Genomic DNA, 18,078 nt, shown 5'->3' on the forward strand with positions numbered 1-18,078 from the left:
TAAATGTTTGAGAACGACTCTCACTCTCACTCACTCACTCACTCACTCACTCACTCACTCACTCACTCACTCACTCACTCACTCACTCACTCACTCACTCACTTCACTCACTCACTCACTCACTCACTCACTCACTCACTCACTCACTCACTCACTCACTCACTCACTCACTCACTCACTCACTCACTCTGTGTACACAGACCAGTTCAGACAGACAATACCTTCTGTCATTGTCTCTCAGCTTGTTTGAATAGCTTTTGCATATGTCTGTTGAACGTCTGACTCTCTCTCTCTCTCTCTCTCTCCCGCATATCACCTCCCAGTCTGAGGCTTTGTTAACTTTTGAAGTAACCTTTCATTGTAGTGTTTGCGTCTGACGATATCGTGTCTTTTTGTACTAGATGTCTGGAGTTCCTGTTGCAAAGTGGTGCTACTGCGTCTCTGAAAGATAAGCAGGGTTACAGTCCTGTCCACTATGCTGCAGCCTATGGCCACAGACACTGTCTGGAGCTGGTGAGTACACACACGCACTTCTGAAAAATCATCTGCGCAAGTACAGCCACACATGAAGAAAATCTATTTTTTTGGGGGGTTATATAATCCAGAGATGGCTCTTGTCATTGGCCCCATCTGCTAGTTAATGGAATCTGTGTGTAGAGCTTCAACTACAGTTTCACAAGATATCGCCAATACACACAGCTCACAAATACCACTTACCGAATTCAAATGATTTGATGTGAACTGTGTAGTCTGTGGTTGTGGTTTCAGCTGTTGGACCGAGACGAGAGTCACCAGGAGGACCCAGAATCTCTGAGTGCCAGGAGCCCCCTGCACCTCGCTGTGAGTCATTATCATACGCAGGCATACATTATCACATATCCACTCTAGCCATGCATTAAAATGGGGGGTGAAGAGGGTTTTCTTCCTGATCTTTTGACCTGAGCAGGAGAAAGACTAGTTATTTGGTCAGGGCACGTGGTCAGGAAAAAATGGATAACGGGCGTTATCACTTACATACAGCCATACATACATTACCACAGAGTATACATCGCAAAGACTGTGTCTTTGAAAGCCAACAGCTGTCATGTGTGTAATCTGTCTGTCTCCCCGTCTCCAGGCGTACCACGGCCATGCCCAGGCTCTGGAGGTGTTGCTGCAGGGGGAGAGGGAAGTGGACCAGGGGGACGAGGCTGGTCGTACTCCACTGGCCCTAGCGGCCCTCAGGGGCCACACTGACTGTGTCCACACCCTCCTCAGCCAGGGGGCCTCGCCACGCACCACAGACACCAACAGGGGGCGCACCCCTGTACACCTAGCAGGTAATGGAGACCAGCGTGTTTGTGAGAATTTGAAATACTCTTTTTTGTTGTTGTGGTCCCTGTCACAGGAGGTTGGTGGCACCTACATTTTGGAGGATGGGCATGTGGTAATGACTGGAGCTGGAGTGGAATGGTATCAAATACATCAGACACATGGTTTCCATGTGTTTGATGCCATTCCATTTGCTGCTCCATTCTGGACATTATTATGAGCCGTTCTCCCCTCAGCAGCCTCCACAGGTCTGTGTGCACTAGATCTGTACTCAGTTTCCTCTGTCTGACTTTCTCTCTTTCTCTCTCTCCCTCCTCTCTGTCCTGAGTGATGAATGGCCATACTTCGTGTGTACGCCTCCTGCTGGATGACCAAGACAGTGCAGACCTGGTGGATGCTGCAGACTCTCGGGGACAGTGAGTTGACCAATCCATTCATATATCTATCTATTGTACATCTATTGGATTGGTTTTAGAAATATGTTGACCATTCATGTACACTGAACAAAAATATAAACACTACTTCTGAAGTGTTGGTCCCATGTTTCATCAGCTGAAATTAAACATCCCAGAAATGTTCCATACACACAAAGCTTATTTCTCTCAAAGTTTGTGCACAAATTTGTTTACATCATTGTTAGTGAGCATTTCTCCTTTGCCACACCTGTCATTCACAGGTGGGGCATATCAAGAAGCTGATTATACAGCATGATTATTACACAGGTGCACCTTGTGCTGGGGACAATAAAAGGACATTCTAAAATACACAACACAATGCCACAGATGTCTCAAGTTTTGAGGGAGTGTGTAATTGGCATGCTGACTGCAGGAATGTCCACCAGAACTATTGCCAGAGAATTGAATGTTAATTTATCTGTCATAAGCTGCATCCAACTTAGTTTTAGAGAATTTGGCAGAACATCCAACCATGTGTAACCACGCCAGCCCAGGACTGCCAGATCCGGCTTCTTCACCTGCGGGATTGTTTGAGACCAGCCACTGGGACAGCTGATGAGACTGGGTTTGCACAACCAAAGGATTTCTGCACAAACTGTCAGAAACGTCTCAGGGAAGCTCATCTGCGTGCTCGTTGTCCTCACCAGGGTCTTCGATGTCCACTGGCACACTGGAGAAGTGTGCTCTTCACTGATGAATCCCGGTTTCAACTGTACCGGGCAGATGGCAGACACCGTGTACGGCGTCGTGCGGGCGAGCGGCTTGCTGATGTCAACGTTGTGAACAGAGTGCCCCATGGTGGAAGTGGGGTTATGGTATGGGCAGGAATAAGCTATGGACAACGAATACAATTGCATTTTATCGATGGCAATTTCAATGGACACAGAGAAACCGTGATGAGATCCTGAGGCCCATTGTCGTGCCATTCATCCGCCGCCATCACCTCATGTTTCAGCATGATAATGCACGGCCCCATGTCGCAAGGATCTGTACACAATTCCTGGAAGCTGAAAATGTCCCAGTTCTTGAATGAACAATATACTCATCGTTCATGTCACCCATTGAGCATGTTTGGGATGCCCTGGGTCGACGTGTACAACAGCGTGTTCCAGTTCCTGACAATATCTAGCAACTTCGCACAGCCATTAAAGAGGAGTGGGACAACATTCCACAGGCCACAATCAACAGCCTGATCAACTCTGTGAAGATGTCGTGCTGCATGAGGCAAATGGTGGTCACACCAGATACTGACTGGTTTTCTGATCCACACCCCTACCTTTTTTTTATGGTATCTGTGACCAACAGATGCATATCTGTATTCTCACTCGTGAAATCCATAGATTTGGGCCTAATGAATTTATTTCAATTGACTGATTTCCTTATGCCCTAACTCAGTAAAATCTATGAAATTGTTGCATGTTGCGTTTTTCTTTATTAATTTAGTATAGTTAGAAAGGGACTGGATAGGTATACGTTATATGGTAATATCTTGCGCTCAGCTTCCTCTCTGATAAGCGAGGTCAAATTTGCGCTGTATTGCATACACTCATCGAATCCTGTCAGATCTGATTGGATGGATGGAGGTAATATGATAATACTAGTGTGTTGGCTCTGATTTGGGATTGTGTCTACCGATCCGTTTTTCCTACTCTGACTGTCCCCTCTCTGTCCCTGTCAGGACTCCTCTGATGCTGGCGGTGGCAGGGGGACATGTGGACGCTGTGTCTCTGCTGCTGGAGAGAGAGGCTGCTGTAGACACAGCAGACAGCCATGGCCTGACCGCCTTGCACCTTGGGGTGAGTGTTTGTGTGTGTGATTGTACTGAATTCTGGGTAGCTTTTAACAACATGATCTCTTTGTCCAGTCTAAAAGTTTAAAGGTGCTCTCTGTCGCGTTCCCATTTTCTCCTCTTCCTCCTCCTCCTCCTCCTCCTCACCCAGTTGCTGTGTGGTCAGGAGGAGTGTGTCCAGTGTCTGTTGGAGCAGGAGGCCTCTGTGTTGCTGGGGGACTCCAGGGGCCGAACAGCCCTCCATCTGGCTGCAGCGAGGGGCCACGCATCCTGGCTTGCTGAGCTGCTGAGTATCGCTTTTTCTGAACCGCCCACGCCCCGCCTCCGAGACCACCAGGGGTACACCCCCCTGCACTGGGCCTGCTACTATGGTCAGTCACTAGACCTACCTACTACACTGGGCCTGCTACTATGGTCAGTCACTAGACCTACCTACTACACTGGGCCTGCTACTATGGTCAGTCACTAGACCTACCTACTACACTGGGCCTGCTACTATGGTCAGTCACTAGACCTACCTACTGCACTGGGCCTGCTACTATGGTCAGTCACTAGACCTACCTACTGCACTGGGCCTGCTACTATGGTCAGTCACTAGACCTACCTACTGCACTGGGCCTGCTACTATGGTCAGTCACTAGACCTACCTACTGCACTGGGCCTGCTACTATGGTCAGTCACTAGACCTACCTACTGCACTGGGCCTGCTACTATGGTCAGTCACTAGACCTACCTACTGCACTGGGCCTGCTACTATGGTCAGTCACTAGACCTACCTACTGCACTGGGCCTGCTACTATGGTCAGTCACTAGACCTACCTACTGCACTGGGCCTGCTACTATGGTCAGTCACTAGACCTACCTACTGCACTGGGCCTGCTACTATGGTCAGTCACTAGACCTACCTACTGCACTGGGCCTGCTACTATGGTCAGTCACTAGACCTACCTACTGCACTGGGCCTGCTACTATGGTCAGTCACTAGACCTACCTACTGCACTGGGCCTGCTACTATGGTCAGTCACTAGACCTACCTACTGCACTGGGCCTGCTACTATGGTCAGTCACTAGACCTACCAACTGCAGGCCTGCTACTATGGTCAGTCACTAGACCTACCTACTGCAGGCCTGCTACTATGGTCAGTCACTAGACCTACCAACTGCAGGCCTGCTACTATGGTCAGTCACTAGACCTACCTACTGCAGGCCTGCTACTATGGTCAGTCACTAGACCTACCTACTGCAGGCCTGCTACTATGGTCAGTCACTAGACCTACCTACTGCAGGCCTGCTACTATGGTCAGTCACTAGACCTACCTACTGCACTGGGCCTGCTACTATGGTCAGTCACTAGACCTACCTACTGCCCTGGGCCTGCTACTATGGTCAGTCACTAGACCTACCTACTGCACTGGGCCTGCTACTATGGTCAGTCACTAGACCTACCAACTGCAGGCCTGCCTCAAACCATGAATTTTTAGTTTGAATCTCCAATCAGTGTGCCTGAGGATTTTGTCTCTACGTATATATTTTATGTGAAATACCTTTTATGTTGGCATGTTGTAATAATCTTGTGTGTGTCCAGGTCACGAGGGCTGTGTGGAGGTACTGCTGGAGCAGAAAGGTTGTCGCTGTATCGATGGGAACCCCTTCACTCCCCTGCACTGTGCTGTGTAAGTCTTCACATACATGTACAAATTGCACAGTATTCCCCATAGATGTCAGTGTTGACTGTGTTTTGCCTCATGGACAACAGTGTTTACATTCTGTGTTTCGCTTCCCAGGGTGAATGATCATGAATCCTGTGCCGCACTACTGCTGGAGGCCATGGGATCAGACATCGCCAGCTGTAAGGATGCTAAGGATAGGTAGGTCGTCACCAGTGGTGGAAAAAGTACCCAAATGTCATACTTGAGTAAAAGTATAGATACCTTAATAGAAAAGTGAGTCACTCATTAAAATTCTACTTGAGGAAAAGTCTAAAAGTATTTGGTTTTAAATATACTTAAGTATCAAAAGTAAAAGTATAAATAATTTCAAATTCCTTATATTAAGCAAACCAGGCCACATCATTTTCTTGTTTAATTTCTTTATTCACAGATTGCCAGGGGCACGCTCCAACACTCAGACATAATTTACAAATGAAACGTTTGTGTTTAGTGAGTCCGCCAGGTCAGAGGCAGTAGGGATGACCAGGGATGTTCTCTTGATAAGTGTGTGAATTGGACCATTTTCCTGTCCTGCTAAGCATTCAAAATGTAACGAGTACTTTTGAGTGTTAGGGAAAAAGTACATTATTTTCTTTAGGAATGTAGTGAAGTAAAAGGTGTAAAAAAATATAAATAGTAAAGTACAGATGCATCAAAAACTAAAGTAATACTTTAAAGTATTTTTACTTAAGTACTTTACACTACTGGTCGTCACACACCCGATTCAGATACATATTGGAGTTGCCCTGGATCAGATGGAGCTGTATCGAACACAGCCTCAATCTCTAACTTCTGTGTTTTCTTCCTCCTCCTGCTTTCTTTGCCTCTCCTCCCCTTTCTCTCTCTCAGGACTCCTCTCCATGCTGCGGCATTCTCTGGTCATGTGGACTGTGTCCAACTGCTTCTGGCCCATGATGCACCTGTGGATGCTGTGGACCAATCAGGGCGCAGTGCGCTGATGATGGCTGCAGAGAAGGGAGGAGTGGGGGCTGTAGAGGTGCTGTTGACCAGTGCTAACGCCAGCCTGGGTTTGGTCGACCAGATTGGCAACACAGCCCTCCACCTGGCCTGCAGTAGTGTGAGTGTCCACTAGGGAGATTTCTCTCCCCATTTCTTTGACATAACATTTGTACATACCACATACAAATACTAAACTCGGCAAAAAAAGAAACGTCCACTCACTGTTAACTGCGTTTATTTTCAGCAAACTTAACATGTGTAAATATTTGTATGAACATAACAAGATTAAACAACTGAGACATAAACTGAACAAGTTCCACAGACATGTGACTAACAGAAATTGAATAATGTGTCCCTGAACGGGGGGGGGGGGGGGGGGGGTCAAAATCAAAAGTAACAGTCAGTATCTGATGTGGCCACCAGCTGCATTAAATACTGCAGTGCATCTCCTCCTCATGGACTGCATCAGAATTTGCCAGTTTTTGCTGTGAGATGTTACCCCACTCTTCCACCAAGGCATCTGCAAGTTCCCGGACATTTCTGGGGGGAATGGCCCAAGCCCTCACCCTCCGATCCAACAGGTCCCAGACGTGCTCAATGGGATTGAGATCCGGGCTCATTGCTGGCCATGGCAGAACACTGACATTCATGTCTTGCAGGAAATCACTCACAGAACGAGCAGTATGGCTGGTGGCATTGTCATGCTGGAGGGTCATGTCAGGATGAGCCTGCATGAAGGGTACCACATGAGGGAGGAGGATGTCTTCCCTGTAACGCACAGCGTTGAGATTGCCTGCAATGACAACAAGCTCAGTCCGATGATGCTGCGACACACCGCCCCAGAACATGACGGACCCTCCACCTCCAAATCAATCCTGCTCCGGAGTACAGGCCTCGGTGTAATGCTCATTCCTTCGACGATAAACGCGAATCCGACCATCACCCTTGGTGAGACAAAACCGCGACTCGTCAGTGAAGAGCACTTTTTGCCAGTCCTGTCTGGTCCAGCGATGTTGGGTTTGTGCCCATAGGCGACGTTGTTGCCGGTGGTCTGGTGAGGACCTGCCTTACAACAGGCCTACAAGCCCTCAGTCCAGCCTCTCTCAGCCTATTGCGGACAGTCTGAGCACTGATGGAGGGATTGTGCGTTCCTGATGTAACTCGGGCAGTTGTTGTTGCCATCCTGTACCGGTCCTGCAGGTGTGACGTTCGGATGTACCGATCCTGTGCAGATGTTGTTAGACGTGGTCTGCCACTGCGAGGACGATTAGCTGTCCATGCTGTCTTAGGTGTCTCCCAGTACGGACATTGCAATTTATTGCCCTGGCCACATCTGCAGTCTTCATGCCTCAGGCACGTTCACGCAGATGAGCAGGGACCCTGGGTATCTTTTGATGTTTTTCAGAGTCAGTAGAAAGACCTCTTTAGTGTCCTACGTTTTCATAACTGTGACCTTAATTGCCTACCGTCTGTAAGCTGTTAGTGTCTTAACGACCGTTCCACAGGTGCATGTTCATGGTTCATTGAACAAGCATGGGAAACAGTGTTTAAACCCTTTACAGTGAAGATCTGTGAAGTTATTTTGAGTTTTTCGAATGATCTTTGAAAGACAGGGCCCTGAAAAAGGGACGTTTATTTTTTTGCTGTTTATATTTACAATCATAGTGCATAATATATTAATTTGGCTTCACCCCTTCTCTCAGGGAAAGGAGGATTGTGTTCTGTTCATCCTGGAGAGGCTAAAGGACACTGTTCTCATAGGTGCCACAAACGCAGCACTGCAGACGTAAGTGTTGGTCAGATAGCCCAGGGTTAGTCTTGGAACCGAGAACCAAATATTATGTCCGCTAGCTACCTGAATTTATTCTGGGGTGGAAATGTCTAGCCCCTCCCCACTACAGAAACACTACAAACCTTCTGATTGGTTTGTCCCTCCCAGGCCTCTCCACCTAGCAGCTCGTAGTGGTCTGAAACAGGCTGTCCAGGACCTGCTGTCCAGGGGGGCCAGTGTTCAGATGTTGGATGAGAATGGTAGGTCTTAAGGTCTGGTCTGGGCATGAATCAGTACCAGTGTGTTAAAGGGATCTAACTGCATGCTGCTTTTATATCAGCTGCCTGTGGTGTTGGCATGTCTATGTACATTAGCTAGCTACAGCGGTCTGTGTCTGTCTGTGCTCTGGTAGGCTTGAGAGAGAGAGAGTGTGTGTGTGCGCACGCAGCTAACTGGTCTGTAGCTCTCTGTCCCAGTTCCACCTGTCAACTATTGTTATTAGGGCCAGGAGTTTTTCCTTATCTATCTATAAAATGAATGAGGTTTAGGTTGTACGCATTCCCTGTCTGCTTGTCTGTGTACTGTCTGCGCTGGCTGTGTACTAATGGAATGCTGCTTTCTCCCATTGTCCTCCCTTCCCTTGTCCCCCCACCTCTCTCTGTTTTTCGCTTCGCTCTCCCCGCTTCTTCCATGTTTCCTCCCCCTTCTTTCTATCTTCCCTTCCTCTTCCATACTTCTTTCTCCCCACCATCTCCCTCTCTCTCTCCCACTCTATTTCTCTGCCCTCCTCTCTCTCTCCCACTATTTCTCTGCCCTCCTCTCTCTCCCCCAGGTCTGACGCCTGCTCTAGCTTGCGCTCCTAGCAGGGAGGTGGCTGACTGTCTGGCTCTCATTCTGGCTACCATGATGCCTTTCTGCTCCCCTTGTAGCTCCGGAGTCCCCTCCCCAGGTTCCCTCCTGAGGGCCCTATCCAGGCAGAAGGGTTCGCGGGACCCTCGTAGCCCTAAGGCCCCCTCTGGCCCCTCCAGCGAGGGAAGTGCCAGTCAGGGCACCACTGAAAACGACTCAGACTCAGAAACCTTTTGACCCCGACTCTTATCAGATGTCTGCAGAGATGCAGTTTCCCACCACCGACCACCCTGAAACCCTCGCTTGTGTCCCAAGAGTAGAACCTTTGTGGGGGCTTGTACAGGACTTTGCCCCCCCCCCCCCCCCCTCGAATGGCTGGAGCTCAACCTCATGTGATCCTACCGGCTGGTGCTTCTTATCCAGATCAACCTAGGTACTCCGTCTCAGCGATCTATGACAGCAGCTGAGACTTCTCATTTAAAGCCATTTTTTGTTCGTATGAAGAGGAACTTTTTTTAAGTTTATTTTGGTTGATTGATGTACCAAATATTGACATTGCTAACACAAGTATATGTATATTTTTGTGTCAGGGTTCATACTGATCTGCCCAGTGATGTGAGTATAGCACAAACCAACTAAAGCACAATTCTAGAATTCACTTAAGTCTATTATAATGCATACAGTGTATGGGGCAGAGTCTAGCCTTGGTGCATAGAAGTGGTACCATTTCAACATCTTGTTTCCACACCAATAGAAATCACCCACGTCAACTGACCTGGAAAAGCTCTGGGCTGTAGTTATTGGCTATAGGTGACTAGGACCTAGAATTGTTCCTAATCCTGTCACATGGTCAGTCAGGAACCTCCTGTCCCTAGTGTTACAGGACCACCGTGCTTCAGTAGTTTACATGCTCAGTTAGATCAGGTCTCCAGTGAAGAGGTTGACACCTGTACGGTATTTATTAACACATTATGGTACAGAATACTGCTTGCACTTAAAATGTAAAGGAGAGCAGGACCTTGACCAGCAATGTGCCAGTCTAACTTGTCCAGTGCCTTGTTAAACCTTTGTATTCATTTTTTTATTTCAATTTTCCAAAAAAAGCGTACACATTTTTCTGGTGCGTGTGGTGTCTATTCAATCCGTATCGCAGAAGTTCAGCTTTACATTTAAAGGTAATGTTCCTGCTTGAGCGGAGATGACCTTAACATTTCTATAGCGGGATCTGTCACGCTTCAACTGTACAGATTGAATAGAGCCTTAGATTGTGTATTATGGATGTATGTGACAGATGAGTGGATTAACTCTTTTTTTGGGGGGGGGGGGGGGGGGGGTCGTCATGTCACTTCTAACCCTGACAAAAAACACCAATGTTTTTACACTCCTATGATCAGACGTGTGCATGTCTGCAACAAGATGAAGTTCTGCTTTTGTACGTTATTGTAAAGCACAGCCTTGTCTGTAATAACTACCACAAAGAGGACCCCAGAGCACACACTTTTTAAAAAGCACAGTGTTAGTTGAACGCCTCAAAGCTTGTTGTTGATAACGAAGAGATTGGGTCTGTGTCCCAAATGGCCCCCTATTCCCTACATAGTGTAATACTTTTGACCAGAACCCTATGTAGTGCACTAAAGGGAATATAGCCATTTAGGATGCTGCCATGGGTCAGTATTATGTCAGAAGGAGCATCACACCACCAGTGAGTCGTGACAATCGGATCAGATTTTCATACCAGTTCCTGATGCAGTATGAAATGCTCAAGGCTGTTTGTCTTTTTATGAATCAATTGTACAATAATATAAAAATCTGTTTTAATTTAGTGCTGTGTGTCATTTGTCTGTACTTTCCTATTTGATACCAAGTTAAAACATTACTTAGGTAAGCATTAATGCCAAAAACATGAATGAACCCTCAAATGCCTCTACATTGTAAGGAGTCAATCTATCTACCGGTAAAACAATACCCACTACATGTAAGCGTTTGATGGTGAAGTCTATTCGGGACATCTGAGCTGATGAACAATATGTAGTTTTACAAGATGGGACAAACAAAACATCTCATTGACACGGAGGTTTAAATCAGTGTTAATCTTTAATTACATACTCTCTGTACATTTACATCTCATTTGTTCACCAAACTAGGACCACAAAGTAAGAATTTGTTTTTCAGTGCCATCTCACTGTGCCCGCGTGAAACAGTTTGACACTTCAAGATCATTAATCCCCTCAGGGAGATAGTCATGATTAGGGAATTAAGTTCTTTCCATGCCAGGATAAACTCCGGCCTATTATTAGGGCCCAGCCATGACTTCCAATAATACTGAAGAGTCACTCGTTTACAGTCTAGTAGATAGTATTATTATGGAATGATTGAGTCGTTGTATACTGGCCTTGCATTACCATCCAGTATGCTTTTATGGCTCCTCATTGGGCAAAGGGTTTTTCTGCATTGTGGTCTCCTGTCCCCCCCCGTAACTGATGCCCATGTTGTGTTTTGCAGCTAGCAGCGGAGTCCCAGATCCTTTCATGCTGTCTTGCCAAACATGCCGTGACAATGACATAGGAATTGGCTAAACGACACAAAAAGATCTGGGACTCAGGCTAGCTCCCTGGTGTCAGTTAGCAGTTGACCCCCAGACCTGTCCAGTGGTCAGGCACCATGAGGAAGTACTTGTCCATGGCCTCACAGAAACGGGATCGGTACAGCTCCGGAGACACCACCGTGGGCATCTTACCTGTGAGCGTGACAAAACACCACATTTTATTTATAATACAAACTACTAGAGATCTCAAAGCTAAATGTGAAAGGGCACAATCTTAAAATAGACTTCAAGGACTAATGTAGGGGTGTCTGACAGATGATGAATTACCTTGCCCTCCCAGGATCCCTGTGGATTTCACCACCATCTCCAGCTTCTTATCCCATGTGAATGTCCGAATGTAATCTGATACAATGGAAGGTATGTTTCTTTTATAAGCAGCATGCATGCATTTTTTCTATAAGCACCAGCAAACAGTTCATCTATGTTATAGCCAATGAAATGACATTTTCAAGTTTGAAAGCTTTTCTCTCACCTATGATTCCCACCACCAGCTGGTCTGTGGTGTCATCTCGTCCAACCAGCAGAGAGTAGTCTATGATTAGGTGACTAGACAGGAAGTAGGCATCACTGTGTATGGCCGCCCTCAAGATGGCCTTGCAGTGGGCTCTGATGTACAGAGGGTTGTCATGGACCAGCTTCAGTAGGTTCTCATCCAGCAGAACCACCTAATATAGAATAATGTATGCCATTTAGCTGATGCATTTATCCAAAAGTTGTTATTTTAAAAGAGAATGTTCTCAATGACATACCTGGTCAAATAAAGATGCATGCATAAATAAACAAAGCTACTGACTGTATAGTGAGTGCATACATTTATGTTGTATGTGGCCTCAGCGGGAATCAAACCCACAACCCGGTGTTGCTTGTCTCACGCCATGCTCACCTCACAGCTCTCCTTCCCAGAGTCGGTCTTAACGTTTCGGTTCCTCAGAGAACCCTTGAGGTCGAACACCTGGGCCATCTTCCTGCCATAGAACAGGTTCTCCATGACCAGCAGATCCAGCTTCTTCTCAGAGTTGTTCTGGGAGTTCTTGTAGCCGATCCGGTACACACCCAGGATCTTAGCCAGGGCAGTGGGTCGCTGTGGGACAGACAGGGGTTTTAGGATAGGAATGTATTCTAATCTCAGAAAAGAAACAGCCATCACACAGACAATAGGGCAACTCCTTGAAAAACATTTAATAAAGTCATTTATTTAAGGAAATCCGATTCATCACCAAAATAGTTCATATTTATCTATTTAAGTCAAATGTAACTATATGGGTAGTGTAGTTTACCTTCTGCTGCACAGCTCCAGTGATATAGGTGAAGTAGTGAGGGGCAAAGTCCAGGAAGGACTGAACCTCTAGTCTGGGCATCTGCTTCAGGATGAACCGGTCATCTGAGTGAGGGAGGGAGGGAGAAAGAGAGAGAGAGGGACATAGAGAGAGGGGGGGGGGACAAAGACAGCGATAGGTACAACCACTACAGACAAATAAACAGCACTTCAGGTGGGTGACATGGACTGCACATATTTAAAGGAGTTATCTTGCCCCCAAATAGGACTTCCTGGTAAATACAAGTTAAATAAAACAATATGACTCTGGTGTTGACGGTCACACCTTCGGTGGCGTAGAAGACGGCCCCAGACTTGCCGCCGCGGGCCTGCCAGTTGACGCAGTGGGAGAGCGAGCGGACAAAGTCATCCTCCGTACTGTCCATGATCTCCTCTCTCATCTTGTGGAACTCCTCTGCATAGTAGATCCTGCAGTAGAACTTAGCATTGGCGTCAGAGAACTCTACGAACGAGAGAGAGAGATTACTGACTAGGCCCTATGCTTGTTATTGAGAGAAAGTTTGCGGGCTAAGCACTTCACAGGTAACGCCATCCCAAATGGGCACATAAATCCAATGAGAAACACTCACGTAATTCGATATGAGGGTTTCCAGCTGACTTCTTGTGCTTGTCTCCTATGTCTGCATCTTCTGTTCAAAGAAAAAGAATGATAGGAATGCCATTAGAACAGAAATGAACTGAGGTAAAAAAATACTTTCTAGCACCCCCCTCCCATGTTGCCCGTTTACCCTGAGATGATCCACTACTCACTGAGAGGGTCAGCGTCCATGCTGCTGCGGCCCGCACCCATCTGGGAGGAGGCCGTCTCATTGGGCTTGGCTGGGCTGTTCTTGGCCCGGCTCTCTCCGGAGCTACACACCGACAGGATGAGACATTATACATCAGGTAACATACACACAGTCAACATCAGCAGAGTTTGTGTGTACCTGATGGTTTGGGTGGTGTCCTCGCCTCCAGCCTTCACAGTTGTCTTCGACAGCTCATCCAGAGCGGTCTTATACTCCTTACAGCTAGAGGTCAGGCCGAGGTCATTGAAATAACATTAGAACATCATAACCACTATAACTTTAGAACAACAAGACAACATAACACATCAGTGAGTAAGACGTGCAGAGAATGGAGAAGAAATAGAGCGGAGTGGTTACCTGAGAGCGAATGCAATGATGGAGCTGGGTTCTCTCTCACACACGGCAATGGGCACTCTCTCATGCTCATACATCAGGTAATGCTTGTCTGGGTCACTGACAAACAAAGATCACAACAACGTCAGAAAACATATAGGGCTCAATAATACAACACACTACTTATCTGTCCATTATACAGAGGATACAACCTGGGGTTGGAACCGATTCAGGGAACAGAACCCGAAAACCGTAAAAGAACACCGTTTTTCCAAGAACAGAACCGAGAACAAAAGGGATCTATACTGTCCTGAAACAGAACCGTTATTTCAGAAGCACGGGAACTGGCTAATAGCGTTCTTTTACATTCCAGGCATTTTTTCCAAGTCCCACAAAAAACACAACAAAGCACCTCTGCATAGCCCTCACTGTCACTCAGAAGCGTATTCCGGTGTCTGCCTGCCTGCTGAAAATCCTTCCCAGTGTTTTTAGGCTACCTGCCCCTCCCTCCGAAGCATGCATAGTTTAATGTAGCCTACTGACGTTACGGCAAGCGGTACCGGAGCGCCAAGTCTAGGTCCAAAAGCCTCCTTAACAGCTTCTAACCCCAAGCCATAAGACTGCTGAACAATTAACAAAATGGCTACCCACACTATTTACATTGACCCCCCCCTTGGTTTTTACACTGCTGCTACTCGCTGTTTATTATCTATACATAGTCACTTTACCCCTACCTACATGTACAAATGACCTCGACTAACCTGTACCCCCGCACATTGACTCTGTACCGGTACCACCTGTATATTGCCTCAGTATTGGTAAGGTCTACTACACCTGTTGTATTCGGCGCATGTGACAAATAAAATTTTATTCAATTTTTTTTTATTCAGAAATGTGATTTTTAATTAGATAACAGATTTACTTTTCCAATGCTAGTTAAGGCTATTATAGTTATGACGTTTCACATTGGATTTATTAACTACAAAAAGACCTTCCATTTTAATTCTGGTGCCGCTCTGAACACACAAGCTTGTTAGCTAGCTCTGGTCTAGCTCTCAAACTCTAGACGGCATTATGTGTAATGTAATGAAACTGAGAGTCATGATAGGGCTAGCTCTGGGCCAACGTTAGTTAAGCCAACTCTCTGAAGTTCAAAGACTTTCAGAGATCCTTCATAGAAGCCGCTCCTCCGTAGGCATGATGCTGTGGCTTAATTCAGATAATGCATGTCATAACAATAAGATGCCCAGCGATTCATGCCCAGTGCTCTCCTCACCTGCAAAAATTCTGTCGCATGTCACACCCTACACTACACTTGTCTGTCCAATGCATGTACATAGAGCAGCTTGCTATGGAGCAGGCAAGCCATCTACTGGTGAAGAAGTGTAATGTTGAGCTAGATGTAAAAAAGATCAAAGAAAAAAAAGGTTTAAAAAGGAACAGAAAGGAACGATATAAACCATTACTTTTTGGGGGTTCGAACCGGTTCACAATTATTTTGCTGGTCGGAACTGTGGAATGAAAAACATTTAAAAGACGGTTCTGTACAGAATGAAGACAATTGGAAAATCATTTTGGTTCCGATCCCTGGATACAACGGACATTTGTTATTTTGGCTTTCACAGTGCCCAGCCCCACCACAAAACAACACAACAGCACAGCGGCAGAGCAACGCAGTGCTCTGGAGCAGGTTAGGGGTTAAGTGCTTTGCTCAAGGGCACATCGGCAGTAGGTGGCACCTGATATAGCGGTGATTTTTCCCGTCAACACTGGGATTCAAGCTAAACATTACAACAAAGTAAGAAAATGAACAGAGCTCAATATAACATTGGCATTATATCAAATGCTATCTTATATGGCTGATCATGAATCAATTTATACTACAGGAAAAAAGCTTATTCAGATGTGAAGGGCATACTGTACTCACAATGGGAATGGGATGGGGTTGTAACTGTTGCCTGGCAGCAAGTTGGCTAGAATGGCCTTCATGGTGGACTTCTCTTTCACCTGGCTGTCATTGGAGCCCAACAGGTGTCCATCAAACACATCTAGGAGACAACGAGAATGGAGTTAGAGACCGGAAAGCCTGTATTTAGATACATACTGTACATCTAGAGAAAGTGAATGGTAAGCGTATGTGGGGGGTTGTGTTTGTGATTCTATAGGTGTGTGTGTGTTCACCCTCTGGGATGCTGACAGAGTCCTGGTCAGGAAAGGATGGTCCAGACGAGAGGGGTTCTGAGCCTGGTTCCCCTGGTGACGGTAACGTTAGCAATGACGACCCCGAGCTCGAGGGCAGGGTAGTGAGGTGACGGTCCTCTGTCAATCGAAAAACAGACACGCCCATCAACTACTGTCAACCAATGAGAGAAGTACTATAGCATTCTGACTGAAAGCTGGGAAAAAAATCCCCTCACCTTTGTCACCATTTTGTACCACAGGGGAGGGGTTGCGTGGAGAAGACTCCAGAACACTGGTCTGTTAAACAAAATAAATACATAACATTCCATCCTTTATGATACACTAAGTCCCTATCATCTGAATTCTATCAGTTATATATTGCACTGACCTTGCTGTCGTCTGTCTGTCTGTGTCTCCCAGGGCTGGCTGGGACAGACAGACGCTTCCTGCCCTTCTCCTGCTGGAACAGGTCCTGCAGCCTGGAGGTTAAATGGTTCAACAAATTCATTATATGAGATCAAAAATGAAGCCTAGTACTAGACTAAAAACGCTTGTTTATTGGAGATTCATTTATCTGTGTCTAGGAAACTGCCCCTAACATTAAAAGCTGCTCCGATATCAGTGTTCTCACCTGCTGTTCCAGGACTGCAGTGTTTCACACAGGCTCTGTTTCTTCACTACCACTGATTCCAGTACAGTCTGGAGCTGCTGGGGAGAGTCACTACCACAAGCCTGGAGACGAGCCTGCAGCTTTTCTATCCAGCTACGCAGCTCTGCCTCCTCCATCTGAACACACACACAAAGAAAACTGATGGGAACCATGTGTTTGATACCTTTCCATTCAATCCATTCCAGTCATTACAATGAGCCCGTCCTCCGATTTACAGTCAGCCTCCACTGCACTATACATACACGAGACATATTTGGAGTGTAGCTCCCACCCTTCGAGGGGGAACCTACGTCTTTCTGTGCAAACAAGTCCTCCATCTTCTCCTCGCGTGTCTTGCTGAAGGTGTCCGTCTTCAGGGAGGTGAGGCGGTCCTCTATGGCCAGGTACACCTGATTCACACTGACAAGAGGGAGAGAATGGAAAAGGACTGGTCAGAACTATAAAGAAGGTAAAAATTTGTCAAACTAGATTATTCAGATTCGTCAGTTGGAGCCTGGTCCCAGATCGGTTTGTGCCTTCTTACCAACTCAGAGGACAATAACCTGTCGTTCTGCCCCTGAACAAGGTAGTTAACCCACTGTTCCTATAAGAATGTGTTCTTAACTGACTTGCCTAGTTAAATAAAGGTTAAAACAACAACAGATCTGGGACCAGGCTACTTAAGGCCATGGTAGACAGTTACTTCTGTGAGAAGTCCTTGAGGTCCTGCTGCATGCTTCCCTTGGAGGGCCCCTGGTTCCTGATGAAGATCTTAGGAGGAGGGAGGCAGATCTCCAGCAGTCTCACTGAGATGTAGCTGGGGGTTAGACAAGTGGAATGGCATGGGCATATACTGTTTGAAGACGTTTTGAATTGATGCAAAAATGCTAAGAAAAAATTGTAAGAATGATAAATGATGGCTGGAAGAATGGATGGCAGGTTGGATAGATGAAAATAAACGCCCTGGACTGTGTTTCCCACCTGAATGAGGCCACCATCTGGTTGTAGGAGAAGTATTGGTGGTAGTCTTTGTGGATGGAGTGGCCACAGGGTTCAGCATTAGCCCTCCTGGTATACTGGTGACCATAGAACCTCAGCTCCAGGTACTTAGCAAAGGACATGGACCACGAGTCATTGGACAGGGGCACCACAGGAGTCACCTACAGAGATAGAGCAGAATACAAGGTTCAAAGCTCTGTGAGCGATAGAGCAGAATACAAGGTTCAAAGCTCTGTGAGCGATAGAAGCTAAGCAGACCTGGACAGCAGCTTTTTGCTCTAGCCAAAAACAGGCAATTCTGATTAGTTGAACTAGGTGAGCTCGCTATTAACTAAAGCAAAAC

At 46.5% G+C, this 18,078-nt stretch overlaps 2 protein-coding genes across 10 annotated transcripts in view; one reads left to right on the top strand and one right to left on the bottom strand.

Moving 5' to 3' along the window:
- The window catches only part of LOC106586375 (serine/threonine-protein phosphatase 6 regulatory ankyrin repeat subunit C), a 31,481-nt gene extending 20,815 nt beyond the window's left edge, over positions 1–10,666 (top strand). For 2 of the 3 annotated variants that reach the window (XM_014173586.3, XM_014173587.3), the window contains exons 16-27: positions 402–513; positions 769–840; positions 1,118–1,319; positions 1,640–1,727; positions 3,445–3,562; positions 3,707–3,926; positions 5,141–5,228; positions 5,340–5,423; positions 6,114–6,342; positions 7,928–8,010; positions 8,164–8,255; positions 8,828–10,666. In XM_014173586.3, the coding sequence (XP_014029061.1) occupies positions 402–513; positions 769–840; positions 1,118–1,319; positions 1,640–1,727; positions 3,445–3,562; positions 3,707–3,926; positions 5,141–5,228; positions 5,340–5,423; positions 6,114–6,342; positions 7,928–8,010; positions 8,164–8,255; positions 8,828–9,081 (1,642 nt within the window). In that variant the 3' untranslated portion in view covers positions 9,082–10,666. The remainder of the gene's footprint in view (positions 1–401; positions 514–768; positions 841–1,117; positions 1,320–1,639; positions 1,728–3,444; positions 3,563–3,706; positions 3,927–5,140; positions 5,229–5,339; positions 5,424–6,113; positions 6,343–7,927; positions 8,011–8,163; positions 8,256–8,827) is intronic. The other variant, XM_014173588.3, reaches the window with a different exon arrangement.
- Positions 10,667–10,919: 253 nt separating this feature from the next.
- LOC106586374 (1-phosphatidylinositol 3-phosphate 5-kinase) overlaps positions 10,920–18,078 on the bottom strand; it is a 32,933-nt gene continuing 25,774 nt past the window's right edge. For 6 of the 7 annotated variants that reach the window (XM_082968989.1, XM_014173585.3, XM_082968991.1 and 3 more), the window contains 18 exons: positions 17,718–17,896; positions 17,440–17,553; positions 17,048–17,156; positions 16,719–16,873; positions 16,476–16,566; positions 16,324–16,384; positions 16,088–16,225; positions 15,834–15,954; positions 13,931–14,026; positions 13,712–13,795; positions 13,536–13,636; positions 13,355–13,414; positions 13,051–13,227; positions 12,727–12,830; positions 12,333–12,530; positions 11,922–12,114; positions 11,717–11,791; positions 10,920–11,581 (listed from right to left, as the gene is read on the bottom strand). In XM_082968989.1, coding sequence (XP_082825115.1) covers positions 11,466–11,581; positions 11,717–11,791; positions 11,922–12,114; positions 12,333–12,530; positions 12,727–12,830; positions 13,051–13,227; positions 13,355–13,414; positions 13,536–13,636; positions 13,712–13,795; positions 13,931–14,026; positions 15,834–15,954; positions 16,088–16,225; positions 16,324–16,384; positions 16,476–16,566; positions 16,719–16,873; positions 17,048–17,156; positions 17,440–17,553; positions 17,718–17,896 — 2,172 coding nt within the window. In that variant the 3' untranslated portion in view covers positions 10,920–11,465. Of the gene's footprint in view, positions 11,582–11,716; positions 11,792–11,921; positions 12,115–12,332; positions 12,531–12,726; positions 12,831–13,050; positions 13,228–13,354; positions 13,415–13,535; positions 13,637–13,711; positions 13,796–13,930; positions 14,027–14,052; positions 15,688–15,833; positions 15,955–16,087; positions 16,226–16,323; positions 16,385–16,475; positions 16,567–16,718; positions 16,874–17,047; positions 17,157–17,439; positions 17,554–17,717; positions 17,897–18,078 lie in introns of those variants that run through there. The other variant, XM_082968993.1, reaches the window with a different exon arrangement.

Source organism: Salmo salar, chromosome 25, assembly GCF_965601325.2.
Source record: "Salmo salar chromosome 25, fSalSal1, whole genome shotgun sequence".
NCBI classification, from domain to species: domain Eukaryota; kingdom Metazoa; phylum Chordata; class Actinopteri; order Salmoniformes; family Salmonidae; genus Salmo; species Salmo salar.